Raw genomic sequence first — 16,582 nt, forward strand, 5'->3', positions numbered from 1 at the left:
AAAATGCAGTCAAAAAGAAAAGCAGAGTGTAGAGCAGCTCGAGGAAACATAATCATGAGTCAGACATACAATTTTCCTCTCCAGTTTGATTGTTCATTGTGACGGCACGGGGTGAGTGTTGTGGAAACACTTGAAACTCTAATTTCCACATTTAATCTCGGATCAAAAGGTTAAAATGTGTCGACACAAACTCCACAAACATGTGAAAAATATGATGAGGTTGCTCGTGTCTGAACCAATTTAAGTGATCACTGTGTAGGTTTGAAAATGGATCAACATCAAAACTAATACAACACAGTAAATTGCCAAATTTGACAATTTAGAATATTTCAGAATTCCTTCTTTGGGTCTTGTTTTACTCAACTGTCAGGAAATGATACTGTTAGTGTATCTTCTTGAAAAATAAATATAAATATCTACTTTTATTTATGGTTTAGATAAAACTCCTCATTTAGTTTTCAGCCAGATTTAACCTTTTCTTGCTGCTTCGTGAGCACATATCCAGTCTGCCTCCACACACTGAGGAGTCTGATGAGACTCAAACAGCGTTTTTCCATCTCAGGAGTGCAGCTAAAATTAGAACCATCATGAAGTTTGGTGATACAGAGGATTATAGGTGCCTTTATCTCCTCTCACTTTGACTAGTGCGACACTGTTTTTCTGCCATAGCCAAGAGGAGTTGAAACGAGTTTCAGTGTGTTCAAAAAGCTGCGCCAAGGGATTTAACTAAAACTGTTAAACAGGACCACACAGTATCGCTCCTGTTTTACAGTGTCTCACTGCATATCTGTTCATTGTACAGCTGATTTAAAGGTCCAAGTGGTCACTTTTCACAATAGATTATTTATTTAGTGTTTTTCTACAACCATGAATTTAAAACTTACAGTTTTCCGGTGTTTTACTTGACACCTATGGAATCCAGTGAAATGTTTACAGAACTCTGGTGCATGGGAAGATATGTGTTTTTTAGGTGTGCTAGTGGTGCAGCTGTAGGGACGGCGATGTCAGTCGGTCCACTTTGATCCAGACTGAAATGTCTCATCAGTGATTGAATGGATCACCATAGCAGTTTTTACAGACATTCACAGTCCCAGAGGTTAAATCCTACAGACGTACCACCAGCAGCAGGCTGACATTTTTGGCTTTTATTTCTTTTAAGTATCAGATGGATTTTATAAAAAGTGATACACACATTCATGTTTCGTGTCGTAATAACTTCTGATTTTGAATCTAGCGCCACCAGTTGGTCAAAAGTTTTGATTTGTGTAATGTTTTGGTTTATGACCAAAGCCTCAGCTGTACTCTGTGTTTAGTGCTGATTAACAGCATGTAAGCATTGTCACTGTGAGAATATTAGCATGCTGACATTAGCCTTTAGCTCAAAGTACTGCTGTGCCAAAGCACAGCCGTGCAGAGCTGACACCATGGCTTAGACCTCTAGTTTTGATTTAATGCACAATGCAGTACTGCACAAGCAAACTAATGTTTTCCTGGGGTGCACTGAGGTTATTTCCTTGACTTCGTATCTTGTCGAATCGCTGTGTGCCAGAGGGTGTAGGTGCCGATGAGGGTGTAGCGATACCAATTATGTGGCACGCTGGAATCTTGGTGCAAAGAATGAATGCAAAAAAAGTTAGTATTGTGATTATGACATCAATGTAAGTGATGCAGAATTCAGATCAACGACCAGCTCCATAATCCACAACAGTGAGCAGCTTTTACTGAAGGGCTCTCCGTTGCTCTGGTGAATCTCTATACAGCCATCTGAAGGCAGAGGGTAGCTCTTTCATCTGCAGTCTCTAATTGGAGTGATGGTGTGCACTGTCGAGCCACAATTCTGCATAGAAGATACGCTGGTTACATTTTGTGCAATAAGCACCAGACTGTTGCAAAATAACCACAGAATTATAATTAATTGCAGTTTCTACTGCAGTGTGACTCAAAGGGCATGTTGGAGACTGACACACTGAAAACAGTTCACGCAGTCACATGAAAAATCGTAGATCAATTATAAGTTTACCACTCATAACTCCCTCAGGACTGTTGCTTGCTGCAGAAACAAAACACAGGCTGTCCATGTCATCTGCACGTCTACCGGGGTGGGGTCACTGGGCAGGTCGCACTTGACTGCGAGCCCAACCCCATACTGCTGAACAAAAACTATAAACACATTTTTTCTTTTTTATTTCACTCCACCTTGAACCACCAGACAGCAGATGCTTGTTTATTGTCTGATCATAAAAATTACAACAGCCGGCAGTTGCAAATTCCTCGACCTCGAGGGTGCCGCTAATGTAACAAGGTATCACATGACGCTGTTTCCACATCGTCTTTACCAGTGACTGATTTATTTATAGTCCTGAAAATACTAGAAGAGCAGATTATCATTATATTATTGTTATACTGGCCTCAATTCACTTCATAGTACATTTCTGTAATATTTGCTGAATTATGTCGGGATGGAGTTTTTTTCTGTCCTCTTCATTTCTGCCTGTTGTGGTAAAATGCACACAGTTCTTCGTCAGCTATGCCTTTGCTCCTTTCATACTGCATTGCTGCCACAGATGCAGTGAACGCCGTGTCTGTTTTTCATGTAAAAATCATCCAGAGAGGAGTTTTTTTTCCCCCAGCTGGCTGAGTCCATGATTCTTGGCTGTCTTCCTGTCAGACCAGAGCAAACAGGGAAGAATAATGCCAAACAGAGCAGAACAGCCTCATGTGACAGACAGAGTCTTCAACAGCCACAAAGTCATCAGTACATGACAGCACTGTGTACAGTAAGTGTGTGTGTAGTGCCACTGTAGAGGGGAGCAGGGTCAGAGAGATCTACTGTAAGACTGTGTGTGTGTCAAAGGCCTTCTCATCTCCACGTCTTGGAGGCTTGTTACTGACATGAAGGCCATAGTGTGGCCCCTGATGGTGAGGGATGGCAGGTAATTGCAGGCTGCTGACTCTCAGACAAATTGCCTGAAGGTGAGTGTCGACTGTTGGCTCTGTGAGGAAGTGCTCTATCAGGGCTGGAGTGAGCTGGAGGAAACGTGGAGGCAGTGGTGGGGCTGGAAAAGTCACATTTCAAGAACTTGGATTTAGAGTAACTGTCCTCTGAAGCCTGATTTGAAGTTAACATTGCACGTCGATCAAAGTGATTTTGATGGTGAAATTTCAGTTATGTCTACTTACTGTTGCAAGCAATATTTATTAACTCACATACAGATGTCATGAAAATAATGTTGTTTTTGTCATTAAACAATTATTGGCATGGCCCTTGGTGGCTTTTGAAAATGCATTGGGTCTCATAATTCAATCTGCAATAATTTGAATTTTGCAATGTATTTGACCCTCGATATTTATTTCGCTGTGGTGAGTAAAAGTTGCAACAAAGTATCCAAATAAAAGCTCTCCTTATGCAGAATAACCTCTTTTATTTGATAAATCACTCATTGCTTTCTAGATTGTTCCAGATATTATTTCATTGTTTTTTGATTATTATTACTGCATTCATGAGCATTATGTTCTCTCTAGATTGATTTGTGCTCAGACACAGGTGAATTGTTGGACACGGATGACTCACAGGGTTAGGGCTAAGCAAGCAAGTGGAAAATAAATGGGCAACTTCCAAGTAAAGAACAAATACCTCAATGTACCCTAATACTTTCCACCACTGTTCCTGTTGCAAAGAGCCCCACAGAAAGTCCAACAGTTCCAACTGTTGGCCCTGTGGCAGATCTCTGAGCAGCCCAGCGCTGCTCCTGGCCTCATGCAATCTTCAGCTTTATGCTCATGTGAATGGAACTCGTGCTACAGCCATTACGCTCATTTGCATAATACAATCTACATTCTTTTTCATTATTTCTCAGCGTGTTGTGGGCCTGTACTTGCAGTGTGACCTAGTCCATCATCTTGTTTTTGTGTCTCATAGACAGTCAATTGTTTACGCCGTGACATCCCATCTGGTGTGTAACGTGTCCACCCCCTAATTGCACCACGGGTGACAACAAATTGCTTGGTGAATTTAAATGGAGTAAATATACGGACGTGCTTTTAATTTATAAGAAATTCAGTCATATTTCTTTGTAATGCTGTGAAGGGCGTTTTTTTACACTGACATTGGCAGTTTAATTATGTGGAACAAGGAAAAGATACGGTGAGGTAATTTATATCCTGTGTTCCACTGGAGCGAACCCACAGCTATGACTCTAATTTCAGCAGCTCTGATGAAGTGTTACGTGAAATGGATTGAATCCAGAGTGCTTCCTGCCACCAAATGTGTCGCCACCACTGTTTGGAAATGAACTCGGGGTTGGAGGTAGGTTAGGGATTCATTAGTTACTTCATGAAAACATTATTGACGATAATCATGGCAACAGCAACAGAGGTTACACACACCCTCTGCTGTTGACATTGCCCACTTTTAGACAAGGCATATTTATATTTTGCCTCGAGAATCCAATTAGTGTTCCTTAGTCAGCTGGACTGAGGTAATATATTCAGTGAAAATAACTGCACACTGCCAGGAAGGTAATTTGTAGAGTAATAATTCATGCTAGGTCAGCTAAAACAAAGACACTGATGCTCTTAAAGAGTGGTCCAAAACAATAACTTCAGACTTTATTTAACAAAAACAGTTGTCTAAAATTTTACCCAGACCGGGAAAATAAAAACATAAATGGATTATTAAAACACCCAGCTGTATACTTTACTTTCAATCAAGAATTATGATTAGAATTAACAGGAGTCAGTTCATCCAAAATATAAAGAAATAGCAACGTGAAGCTTTATCCACCGATCACAATCAGGTCTTGACTTATACAAATCTGTCAGTCAGTCAGACACTCTGTGATGAAATCTGTGAATATTTTGCACATGAATGAAAGTATAAAGGGAAATGTAGGCCTATAGGCCCATAAGCTCTTGGCAACCATCAAACACTATTTCAGGCAAGTAAAGTGACTAATTTTTCATGATCCACTTACTCAGTGTTTGTGCTGCAGAAATGAACATTGTTAAGACCCCATAAATTAAGGCTGCTCCCTTTTGTTGAACTGGTAAATTGTTAGGGATGTTTGAATTTCCATTAATTTGTTACTTTAGCAAGATTTTAAATTCTTAGTGCTTCCAGAATCAGATGTGTGCAACAAGATGTGACTTTAAGTCTCCATATGTGAGTGAACGCTTCCAAGTGGACCCTCTAACCTTATCTGTAAAGAAACCGAGCACATGAATAGATGACTTATCCACTTTGCCCAGGGGGCTTACATTACAAAAAGTCTCATTATTTACCAGTGACACAGAGCAACCTCCTCATCTCCAGAGCAAGGCTGGTCTGGCCTTTTAATGTTAATGAGCCACCCACTGGCCAAGTCCTTGGTCAGCGAGACAAAAATAGGAAGCTGGAGTCTGGATAATGTCACTCAGAGAGGAATAAAATACATTTCAGAGGACAAAGTGCTATGAATGCTTTTTGGCAAACAATGCGATTACCCCCTATATGAAAGTCTGTGATAAGAACACAGAGCTGCTGTGGCCAGGGCATTAATCTTGTCCTGCTGATAACCACAAAATGCAATCACCTGCAAATTTATGACATATGAGCAGTGTTCGTCTGGTGTGTGTTGTTTCTGGTAATTGTGGGCTCACTTTAAGATGCTTTCACAACTGCTTTTACACCTGCCTTTTAGTTCTGCTCCAGCTTGTGTTCACACTGACCACACTACAAACAAACCAAGAGCTGTTAGCATAAAGTCACATGAGCTGACAGGAGTGTTTGTGGTGTCCGGGTGAGAAAATCAAATTCCAGTCACTTCCTGTGACTTAACTGCTTCAGACGAGTATATTCATGTTCTCTGTTTTCATAAAAATCTCTTTAAGAAATAACTGATTGTGAGCATTATTAGTCGGGACAGCAACTCAGCTCATTTTATGAATAAGATAAGATAAGATAAGATAGGACTTTATTGATCCCACACCTGGGAAATGAAGTCGTTACAGCCAGCAAGTATCAAAAGGGTCAAGATAAAACAAGTGTACAGGATACAGAATAGAAAAACAACTGTGTGACACACTTCAGAACAACACGCGTCTGTCTTAACACCTTTTCATTTTCTGACTGATCAGGGAAAATCAATGCATAGACACAGGGATTTTCCCTGTGTTACCATGGTTACCAAATGATCTGCATAAATATATACGTCACTGTATAGAGACTGCTTCCTTGATAGTTCACAGACAGACGGTGAATTTCAACAGCTTTTGAATTTATGCTAAAATCAAGTATCTGCAGTTGTGAAGTCCTGTGGTCGGTCCCTTCTGCTTTTACACCACAAACGCTGCTTGGAATCAGACTGAGGGTGTTTTCAGAGCTGCAGTGTTTGGATCTGATTTGTTTCCCCCCATGGTGCCGTTCATTTGGGCAGATCTGAACACAGCAGTCATACTCGGTCTTGCTCCTGTCTCGAACAAAGCGGTTTATGGTGGGAATGTGAGCCGACCCCGAGCTGAGCGTCTGCAACATGTCCTACTGTAAGTTTGCCCTAAGTGGCTACGTTAACCAGGTAATGCAGATTGGCGAAATCAACAGTTGCTAGCAGCAGTCTGAGAATGAACAGAGGTCTGATGTGGAGTAGTACAAAGAACGCTGGGCTGACAGGACCTTCTTCAGGACCTTCTGTTCTCACATGGCTATTAGTGATTTGAAAAGAAACCAAACAGCAGGAAAGCTCAGCAAGTGTACCGACCCATCCACTGATTCGGACCACAGCTAACGATGTACCACTTTTTAAAACAACCTGAGACTCTATGGGGCTGAAACAATGACAGTTTTGGCACTGAAAATAAAATTTGCCTTTGAAATAGTTGACATTATAGCTGATAGCTGTCATTAGCTATGATAGCTGACATTAGCTAAGGTCAGTGCTTGTTCCAGCAGATAGCTGCCAGACCATCATAACGACAGTTAAAAGTTAACTTTAACCAACCCGGTTCTAAGTGGAGAATAACGGCACCGTGAAACAGACTCAATGTGCTTGTGATTTATGAGTTTCAGGTGAACTCGTGGAAGCCAGTGCTTTATGTGTGGTCATGTCAGAGTCTTTGGAGCAGACCTTGGGTCCAGAGGAGTTATGTTTTTTTTTTCATTTCATCAGTATGCAGATATGTAAATCACACTCTCTTTGCTCCTCCCCTCAAATGAAAGTTGAAACTTAAAACCACTGACACCTAAAATAACCCAATCAGGTAAAAAAAGAAAAAAAAAAAATCACAATAAAGTGAAATTTTTTTTAATGTCTGTGTTTATGTAGATGACAATGATTCCTTTTCAATGCCAAATTTGATTTTCCATAGTTGCTTGGTTTGCACCAGAGTCTGAATTACGAAGCAATTCAACCTTAACGGACTGAACCAAACAGGTAAATGCTCCAAAGCTTGAACTGATCTTAGCGAGTTTGGTATAAAATCACCCTTAAACCAGAGCCTTTCACATCCTCTACAAACAACATGTCTGACACCACACCGTCAGAGGACCAGGTATAGCTGCTCTGTCATTCCTTTCATGGTTTGCCTTTGTTATTTTGTTTATTTTGTTAAATTTCCTGTTGGGGCACTAAAGGTAGATGCCTTTACACCCCTGTTTTCATGTTGGAAACTTCTCAGCTCCACTGGAAAAGTTTGTTTGGTGGTCTGCTTGAGGGCACGCTGATGAAGCTGTTGAGGGAGGTGAAGCATCACTCATTTACTCTCCCCATCTGCATTTTCCCAGCAGTCTGTGGATTAAAACCGGTGACCTTTTGTTCACAAGCCTGCATCTCTAACTTCTAGGCAACTGCACTGCCTTTGCAGTCTCTCAGTAAACCAGAACTGCCTCAGACCAGCGTTCTGCAAGATAAAAGTGAACCTGTCCTGCTGCTCTTTTAATCAAACAAGAGGCCACACAGTCACCTTCCTCTTGTCTTTATTGCCACTATGGGAGCACTTTCTCATGCCCCACCACAAAAACATTGTTCCCTGTAGTCACAGTTTACCCTGCAGCTGTTCCAGTGGTTCTCTATTTAATAAAAGTATTATGTTGTCATCAGCTCGGAGTAATTGCTGATACCCTCATGTGACATTGACAGCCACCTATCTACTCGGAAATAACTCTTTATCAGCCTCTATAAATGAATTCAAAGCTGAGTTCCCTCTCTTGGCCTACTGCCATTATATTCTCCATTTTTATGTGTAAAGGAATAAAACCTACACTTCCTCATCAGTGCCAGCTTTGTAAAATGAATTATATTTGAGAGCCTAATTCCTTCCCTCTGTGGGTCCTAATTTTCTTACATTTGGCTGCTTCATCTAATTGAATGAATTGGCAGAAAGGCGGCGTGCTGATTTAATGTTCTCTCTGCCATCTCTCTACCTCCGTGTCTTTAAGTATGAAAGAGCATGCATATGCACAGCTACTTAAATGGAAATGATCTGATTGTGGGCTTTGATATTGGCAGCTGAAGCTAAAATGGCTGACCACTTGCATCAGAGCTCCTCTGGAGTGGAGGCCAGCACTCAGGCTGCTCGATCGAAGTTGCGAGATACTGTTACCAATCAATGCTCCATGCTCAGACATTTGTCCAGGAGCATCTCAGAATCTCATCACTTACCTGCCCTCCGGCTCACTGTGCAGTTATTTGGGAGGATGCAACTCATGGCTTATACAAGATGTGACATCATCGCTAACTTTGGGAAGGGATCTCCGAGAGGGCAGCCCACTCCTCTGCAGCTGCTCCTCTCACTTTCTCACCGTCCTCCTGTCCCTGCTCTATTATTTATTGACCATTACACATAGCTCAGTGTGCAACAGTCTAGCCTAGCCCTCAGAAGAGCTGAAGTAACTCAATACTGCAGGGTTCCCGCCCTTTTTCTGGGAGGGGACGTGTCCACTGAGTGGTAGAGTGGTTTTAATGCAAGTAAAAAACAAAACTTTCGTGGTTATCTAAACCCCTGTACGTCACAGAAACTCAGGTAGCTATTGTTGGGCCGATGTGATGTAACAATTTAAAAATATCTTCAGTTGAAAGAAAACTTACAAAAGTATCCAAACCTACTGCAGGATAGGGAAACGTCAGGCCTGCTTCACAGCTCAACACACGCTTCTATGAAGAATTCAGCCATCTGATTACTGTAACCTCGCCATCTCCTGTGGTATCTCATATGTCTGGCCGTAAAATGACTGGCCTATTTACCTTCCTATTGTCTGCCAGCTGAGAGTCGTAAATATTTTTCTGGGTCAAACACACTGTGAACTTGAGTGTGTGAATTTAGCATATACTATTAAATTGTCTGCGGCACTGCAGGGGCTAATACATAGCAAGAAGAACAAAAGTGACCATTTGACAAAGAGATAAAAGGGCTGAAGGAGTCGAATGGCAATCAGCTCCACAGGCCTTCAGGTATCAAATTGCTGGAACCATTATGAGTCCACATGGGAAATGACATTGGAAATGTGATACTGAAAGAAGTTTTCTTGGCATAGAATTCATAGAATTCTCATTTTATTGCATTTCTTTCTTTTCTACAATATCTACCCTTCCTTTCTCATAAAGTTGGGCACCAATGGCAGGGCTGGAGTTTTTTTAGTTTCTTCTGAGGAAAATAAAGTGAACTACTTTACCAAAGTATGAAAATTATATACTACATCAAGGTCTTACTGTAAAGAGTTTTGGATGATGTAGGCTGGTCAACAGTACAGGTAAACTAATATGGGACAACCTCATCCACTGACAGTCCTGGATGAGTCTCCTTGAAGAGTTTAGGGGAGCGGCTGTACACTGCTCTTTATTGGTGGTGGGGACATCAACAGATGGTTCATTTGCCTAACAAACCAGTAAGTCCTCAGACATTGTCAATTGTAAAACTAAAATCAGTGCTGTGCATGAACGTGCTGAAAGACCGCACTCATCGAACATGGTCATGTCTTTGGGGAACGGTGAACTGAATGCCAACTAATGGACGTGAGCGTTGTTAACTCCCGCAAGAGTTAATGATGCTCAAGCTCTGTGTCTTACAGCACCCAGCAGGCTGGATGGGGAAGGCATGACCCGCCTTTCTCTGGCAGCATTAGGAGCACACTGAGATTTCTTTTTTGCCCTTTGCCCCCCCTTAATTTTCAACGCTGGATTCAGTATCCTGGCCAAAAAAAAAAAGTAGGAAGAATCCAGACAAAACTGACAAGGACAGTGCACCGACGAGACCAAGTTCCGCTGTTAAATATTGAAAAACCAACATGGTCTTTCCTGTAAAATCTCATTAAAAGTCGGCGGTGGAGATGGTTCTCAGTCGACAGGTGACAGATGTGAGGTGTACTAAGCAGCACTGCTTACCTCAACAGCAGCCTTGGCTCGCTCAAACTCCTCCTCGAGGGACTGATGTCTGGACAGGAGGGCGCTGCCCCACCGCTGCTCCTTGCTTAGGCGAGCCTGTCACACACACACACACACACACACACACATGCACACATTTCATAACATATACATATATGCACAAACAGGAATCCATTAAACATAAGCACACTCACACTCACACAACACAGCACATCACAAGCACACGCACACACACATATATCCACATAGCATATCACACACGCACACATACACACACACACAATCAGCCAGAGGGAAAGACAGGCAGGGAGAGTGTGCAGGGTCAGCCGTCTCTGCTTTCTCAGGGGCGAGTAAATATCCCTGCCTCGACAAAGCCTCTGACATGCTTAGGAAGGCCAGCAGAATCACTTCTGTCAGCATCTCGCCCCACCCCTCAACTGAATGCCATGCTACTCATCCAGCCTCTCTCAATTTCACTCCCCCACCTCCTCTCTTTCCCGTGCACCTGCACATGCAATATCAAACTCTGAATTATGCTGATAGCCTCTCAGTTACCAACTTGCATATGAAGCCTTGCTCTGCTGTGCAAATGAAAATTGAACAATTACACGCATGTGTAAGGCTTCTGCATTGTGAGAGTGTGCTGTAGTTTACATGATTCCACATTACACCTACACATTTAACTGGGAGGGGTAAATGATTTTGTGATACCCTTTCATGCTCAGATGTCATATTGCGCTAGATTTACTATAAATAGCAATGACTGTATGTATCCCAGGGATAGCAAATCCATTACAGAGACTGAAGAATGTATGTGGAGTCAGTGACTTCCTCCTGAAGGGAAGAATAAATCCCCGTCTATGCAAACTGCCATTATGCAAGACTAATTGAGGTTACTTAATCTCAGTATTAATGGAAATTTACTCATCCATTTATTGTAGATAAACATATTTTTTTTAATTTTAAAAAACCAAATACATGCAGTGTTAAAAGAAAATCTCACCACATTTGCAATAGTCTTTGCTGTGTTGTGTGAAGAAACAGCAGTATGCTGCAGTCGGCTTGTTAAAGGAAAAATCCACCCAAATCATTCTAATACAATTTCCATTATAAACAAAGACATAAACAATGCAGAGCTAATGGTGGCACATTTACCACTCGATGTTTTTAGTAACTTTTGAAACAATGAATCCTTGATTTTACACAGAGGCAGAAAAAGCATCTTAGATGACGACTGTTGCTTCTAGAATTTACCAACTATAGCTATCTAGCTAATGAAGCTAACGTTAGCTACATGACTTCGTTGAAAACCATTTCTCCGGCTACCTTCTTATGGTTCCAGCTGACTCGTTTTAAAACCAGAATACTTTCAAAGGGGAATTTATACAAGTTCTTGATTACTACAATCATGATGCTGAAAGACTGAGGCTGTGGAGATAAACACTCCTGTTTTCTTTACTCTTTTGCTTGTAGTACAGCTCTATGCACATCGCTTTAACGTGAAGACAAAACTCAAAGCTTGACAGGCCTGCTGTGCCTGTGTACAGTGGCTAATCTGTGGTAGGACATTCGCTGTTCAGGGGAGAGGATTGGCAAATGGTCAACTGGGTACACCAAAAAAAAAAAAAAAAAAAGAAAAATTCTGCCAGTTTCATTTGCTGATGAAGACTAATGAGGTGGTTGAAAGCTCAGAAGAAGTCTGTGGACCTTGAGTTGACATTATCTTAACACTGACCTTAAGGTCAAGAATCTTCCATGCTCAACTAATAAAAAACAGCCACTCCTGGAATATGTTGGGCACTTTAAACTGATGCTATTGAACGCTGCGCAATTATCAAAGGGTGGATTTTTCCTTCAGGCTCAAAATTTTGGGCCATTTTTTCATGTTATTTCAGTGTATGTAAATCTCATGCAACACACGCCTCCCTTGTTTGCATGCATTTTTTATTTGTGTGCACATATGAAATATGCTGAGTAGAAGCTAAAACCACTCCTTACAGTATCTCTGTCAGCTATTATGTAACTCCCGAGCAAAACAAATATAGTGTGTTTGTGTGCCAATAACTTCCCTCCATCTCGGACAGTTATCTTTAATCCCAAATCTATTATTTATCAGAGTGCTGAAAAGGTGATGTATGTTTAGCTAGCTTGGTGAGATCAGCACTAATGGGCTCAGAGTAAGGCTGCTGAATAATTCATAGGCTATTAATCTAATAATGGCGTCTGGAAACAAGACCCTTATGCAGACCTACACAGAGACATCAACTCAGGAGGAAAGCGCTTGACATTTGGACCTCATAGCACCACAAAGGAACAATCTCAAGGCCAACAGTATATCTGGATTTCCTCAAAGGTGCCTTTTGGCTTCAATGCAATCTCCTCATTTTAGTCTTTCAAGTCAAATTTTATGAGATGGTGTGATGCTTTTTTTTTCCCGGTGCAAATGTAGAAGTCTTTCAGTATTGTATGAAAGGATGCATAGGGAGGCTTACATGTCTTCCACTAATATACTGCCTGTTGAGCTGAAATGGAAGAATTGTAGGTGTTAGGACAAAATGACGGGTAAACAATTACACAACAGGGTGTTTTATTGCAAACAAAATGTGATATTAAGGCTACATTATCATGCATTAACATGCAGTTGCTAAATAAACAAGTTAACTTCATCATTTCATGAAATTATTATAAATTATTGTGAAGGCTTAACTATCAGAAGAGACGTATGAAGCCTTCTCACTTCAAAAGAATGCTGATTTCAAGTGCAGTCAGTGCATACAATAATGATTATTACTGCCTGCTTCTGTCATACTGAGCACTTACTTGAGATGCTAGGGCAGACTCTGGCTCCACTTTGGTATTTACTTCCAAGGAGTTCTTATTTGATGGCTCTAATTGGGTTTTACAGTCTATGGACCTAAAGTAGAAAAAAGAGAAGTGATTTACATGATACAGACATGATACAGAGTTGATATGAATAAAATGTTTCTGATGCTTTTACTAATCAAGGAGATAAATGATCTCAGATGTACATGCATATGATTTCTCCATTTCTGACCAAAATAGAGAAGCTTCCACGTGAATACAAACAACCCTATCGCCCAGACAAGACTGCGGATATTGGACAATTCAGAAAAAGCCATCCAGTGCTGATGTTTTTACATTTGTACAATATCTGCACAGTAAAGGTCCAGCAGGGATCTTGGTTTTGCCAAGTTAACTATGGTTAGAGTGTGGTTCAGGATCAGCAACTGAACCACTCGTTTAATCGCACGCAAATTTATGTTTTTGGCCACCAGGGGGAAGCAAAACAAGCTGTAAATACAACATCTTCTCAAAGGTGTTACAGATAATGTGTTGGTAATCAGTTTCTAGTTAACACATTGAGCAAGCATGAAGCAACATTAGTGCCATTTAGAGTTGCATTACTGGTCACCTTGTGAATTTAAGTCCAATATTCATACTCCACTCTGTTCAGCAGCCAGTCGCCTGTCTCCTGACTGTCTCCTGAATGCAAGTCTAATATGCTACATGTTCATCAAACACCCCGACCTCTTTGATGTCAGTGTCTACTTTGCTACATAAAGGAAACTCTCCTTCCAGCATCGCCACAGGATGTAAACTGTGAAGCGTGGAATCATCCAATATAGGCATAATTTCTATGGGCACTGGATCCCATTAATGCCTGCTCAGGACAATACCTACCACAGAAACTCATTGGATGAATTTTTAGAAGAACGCCGTCTCTCCAACTTCCATTTTCTGTTGCCATTCCTCTCAGGGTTGGGGTTCAGCTCTTCCCATTTATCCAATGGTGAACCAATGGTAACTGGTGGCATTAATAAAATAATTAAGAACAAGATAATGAAATGGACTGACTTGACAAAGGAGGCAAATGATCAAATGAATCATTGAATCTAAAATTCACCTCTCAGGACAGTCTTATTTAACATGTAGCATCAGCAAATAATGTCATTAACAATAAAAAAACAATAAAAAAAAAAACAGGACAGAAAGTTTTGACTCTAGTAAATGACTCTGGGGTCATAATCAATCTCACAGCCTTGAATTTTCACCACATTATAGATTCACTCATTCTGCATAATTAGTTTTCATTGAAGACTTTAACCTTTTCAACTGGCAAATATGAAGGTAATTGGCTGTTGCTCCTTAATGTCTTTTAAGATGATCCCTTTCATTACAGTAAATTGGCTTGATCCTTCTTTGGCCCATCATGAACATGTGCAAAGTCAGTTCTACAGGAGATGGTGGGAGTCTGAGTTGCTGGGGTATATAGGGAGTTGGGGGTTGGTGGGAGTTTTACGGCTTTTGAGAAACAGGTTGATGGCAAGATAAAGCAGGGCAGACTACTGTGAGAAATTCTATGATTTCATTTCTATAGATGTATATAATATTGTATGTATATGACATTTCAGTATAGATTGGATGAAATCCACATTAAGGGTGAAAAGTGAGAGAGATAAAGGAAAAGTTTTTTTTCTATTCAGTACCTCGCTATAAACTTTACCAATGCACTGCAGCATATTGTATGTCTGGAAACATGTACTGATTCTAGTACGCAGTACGCATTGGTAGGTATGAATATTGAGTGACCTTTTCTATACTAGCGCTGATACAATACCTCACTTTTCTGACCGATACCAAAACAGACCTTGAAGAAAAACCTTACTTACTGAGAAATAGCAACATGTTTTTCTACAAAACAATAAATAAACAATACATTTGCATTAATAAAAAACTGTCTAAAATCTACAAATTTAGATTTTGTAAAAAAAAAAAATAAAAAATAAAAAAAATGAACAAGAAACTGAAAAATGTTCAAAGGCAGCTTTTAGTGGCTGACAATTTTCAGTTCTTTCCAAACCCTGTGTCATACTCAGCCCTAAATACAGGCTATCATCTCTAGTATATGGGTTGTGAAGTGCTTTTCCACTGTGCACGCGGGTGTTGCTGCTTCCTTGTAGCAGGATTTTCAGTGCATACCAAGTAAATGAATGTTGGTCTGCACATTGTCCCAGAGAACAACTATCTTTTGACCATAAATTGCATGTTAGGGATGCAGCATCTGCACTGTGAAAACTGAAAAATCCAAAGTTTACCATCTGTCTCTACCTGAGTCTAGTGACACCCTCTCTGGGGTTCTCATGCTTGGTCCTGTTTGTTCAACTTCCACCTGGATCAGCTCCGTCTCATCCGTCTTCTTCCTGTGAGGGTTGTTCTTCTGGCTGTTGCCCCGGGACGACAGGGGACTCTTCCTGTCCTTGCTGCTCCTCCTCTCGCCAGGTTCACTGAGATCCAGCAGGTCCAGTGTTGAAGACAGAACTGTGAGGGACATGAGAGTAATTTAGCCCTCCTCTTCTCACAGAGGCATTGCAAAAATCTTCCACATGCATGAGGAACATAAACAGCCAAATATACTGTAGATTGCACCAATAATATGATGGTCCATAAAAATCCTTTAACCTCATCAGGGATTTTCTAAATGTGAAGAGCTGTTGAGGTTTCATTAGCAGCAAAAGGAAACTTGAATTCATCAGTATAGATACTAGAAAGTATTGGTATTTTCTTGAAGCTTGCCATAAAAGCTTAACTCAGTTGTTGTCAATTTGACTGTTCAATCATGCTGTTTTCTAACATTTCTAAATGTGATTTGTATAGAATAAACTCGCTGTATCACATCACAGTATTCAGGTACGAAACACTCTTTCAGTCTCTAATTCGTTTTCCATAAAGCTCTTTAAAATTTAGTGAGATTTAATATCAGTGCAACTTGTAAAAGACGGCCTTCTCAGTGTTTTATTTATTATTAAATCTAAATAGTTTTGCTTTAATTTTGTGGTTACCTCAAGGTTGTTCACTCCACTAAAGGGTATCATATTTCAGAAACTTTGTTTTCTCTTTGTAAGAAGACAGAGCGGCAGATTTCACTTCCTGTGCGGCACGAAGCTTTGATTTTGATCTACACATTTTCCGACATGGCAAGTTGAGCTGTCAGGGTACTTAAGCTGTCACGGTATTGCCTCCTGGGTGGACATCTAAAAAATTTGCTGCTGCTCTTTTCAGAGAATCTAAATATACTTCAGGCCGCTGCACAGTTTGATAAGGATAAGGCAGCCCCTTGAGGAGCTCCAGTTTGGTCAATTAAGTAATTCAATCTCAGGTTGGTAGAGCGGCAAAGAAGGACAGAGCCTTCTGTGAAGGGGCTCAACTCC

The 16,582-nt window shown here is 40.8% G+C and overlaps 1 protein-coding gene across 2 annotated transcripts in view; it reads right to left on the reverse strand.

Annotated features, from left to right (window-relative positions):
* Positions 1–16,582, reverse strand: part of pex5la (peroxisomal biogenesis factor 5-like a) — an 86,863-nt gene that overhangs the window by 14,744 nt on the left and 55,537 nt on the right. For both annotated transcript variants that reach the window (XM_076725916.1, XM_076725917.1), the window contains 5 exons: positions 15,483–15,692; positions 14,055–14,178; positions 13,173–13,266; positions 12,845–12,874; positions 10,353–10,448 (listed from right to left, as the gene is read on the reverse strand). In XM_076725916.1, coding sequence (XP_076582031.1) covers positions 10,353–10,448; positions 12,845–12,874; positions 13,173–13,266; positions 14,055–14,178; positions 15,483–15,692 — 554 coding nt within the window. The remainder of the gene's footprint in view (positions 1–10,352; positions 10,449–12,844; positions 12,875–13,172; positions 13,267–14,054; positions 14,179–15,482; positions 15,693–16,582) is intronic.

Source organism: Chaetodon auriga, chromosome 3, assembly GCF_051107435.1.
Source record: "Chaetodon auriga isolate fChaAug3 chromosome 3, fChaAug3.hap1, whole genome shotgun sequence".
Lineage (NCBI taxonomy): Eukaryota > Metazoa > Chordata > Actinopteri > Chaetodontiformes > Chaetodontidae > Chaetodon > Chaetodon auriga.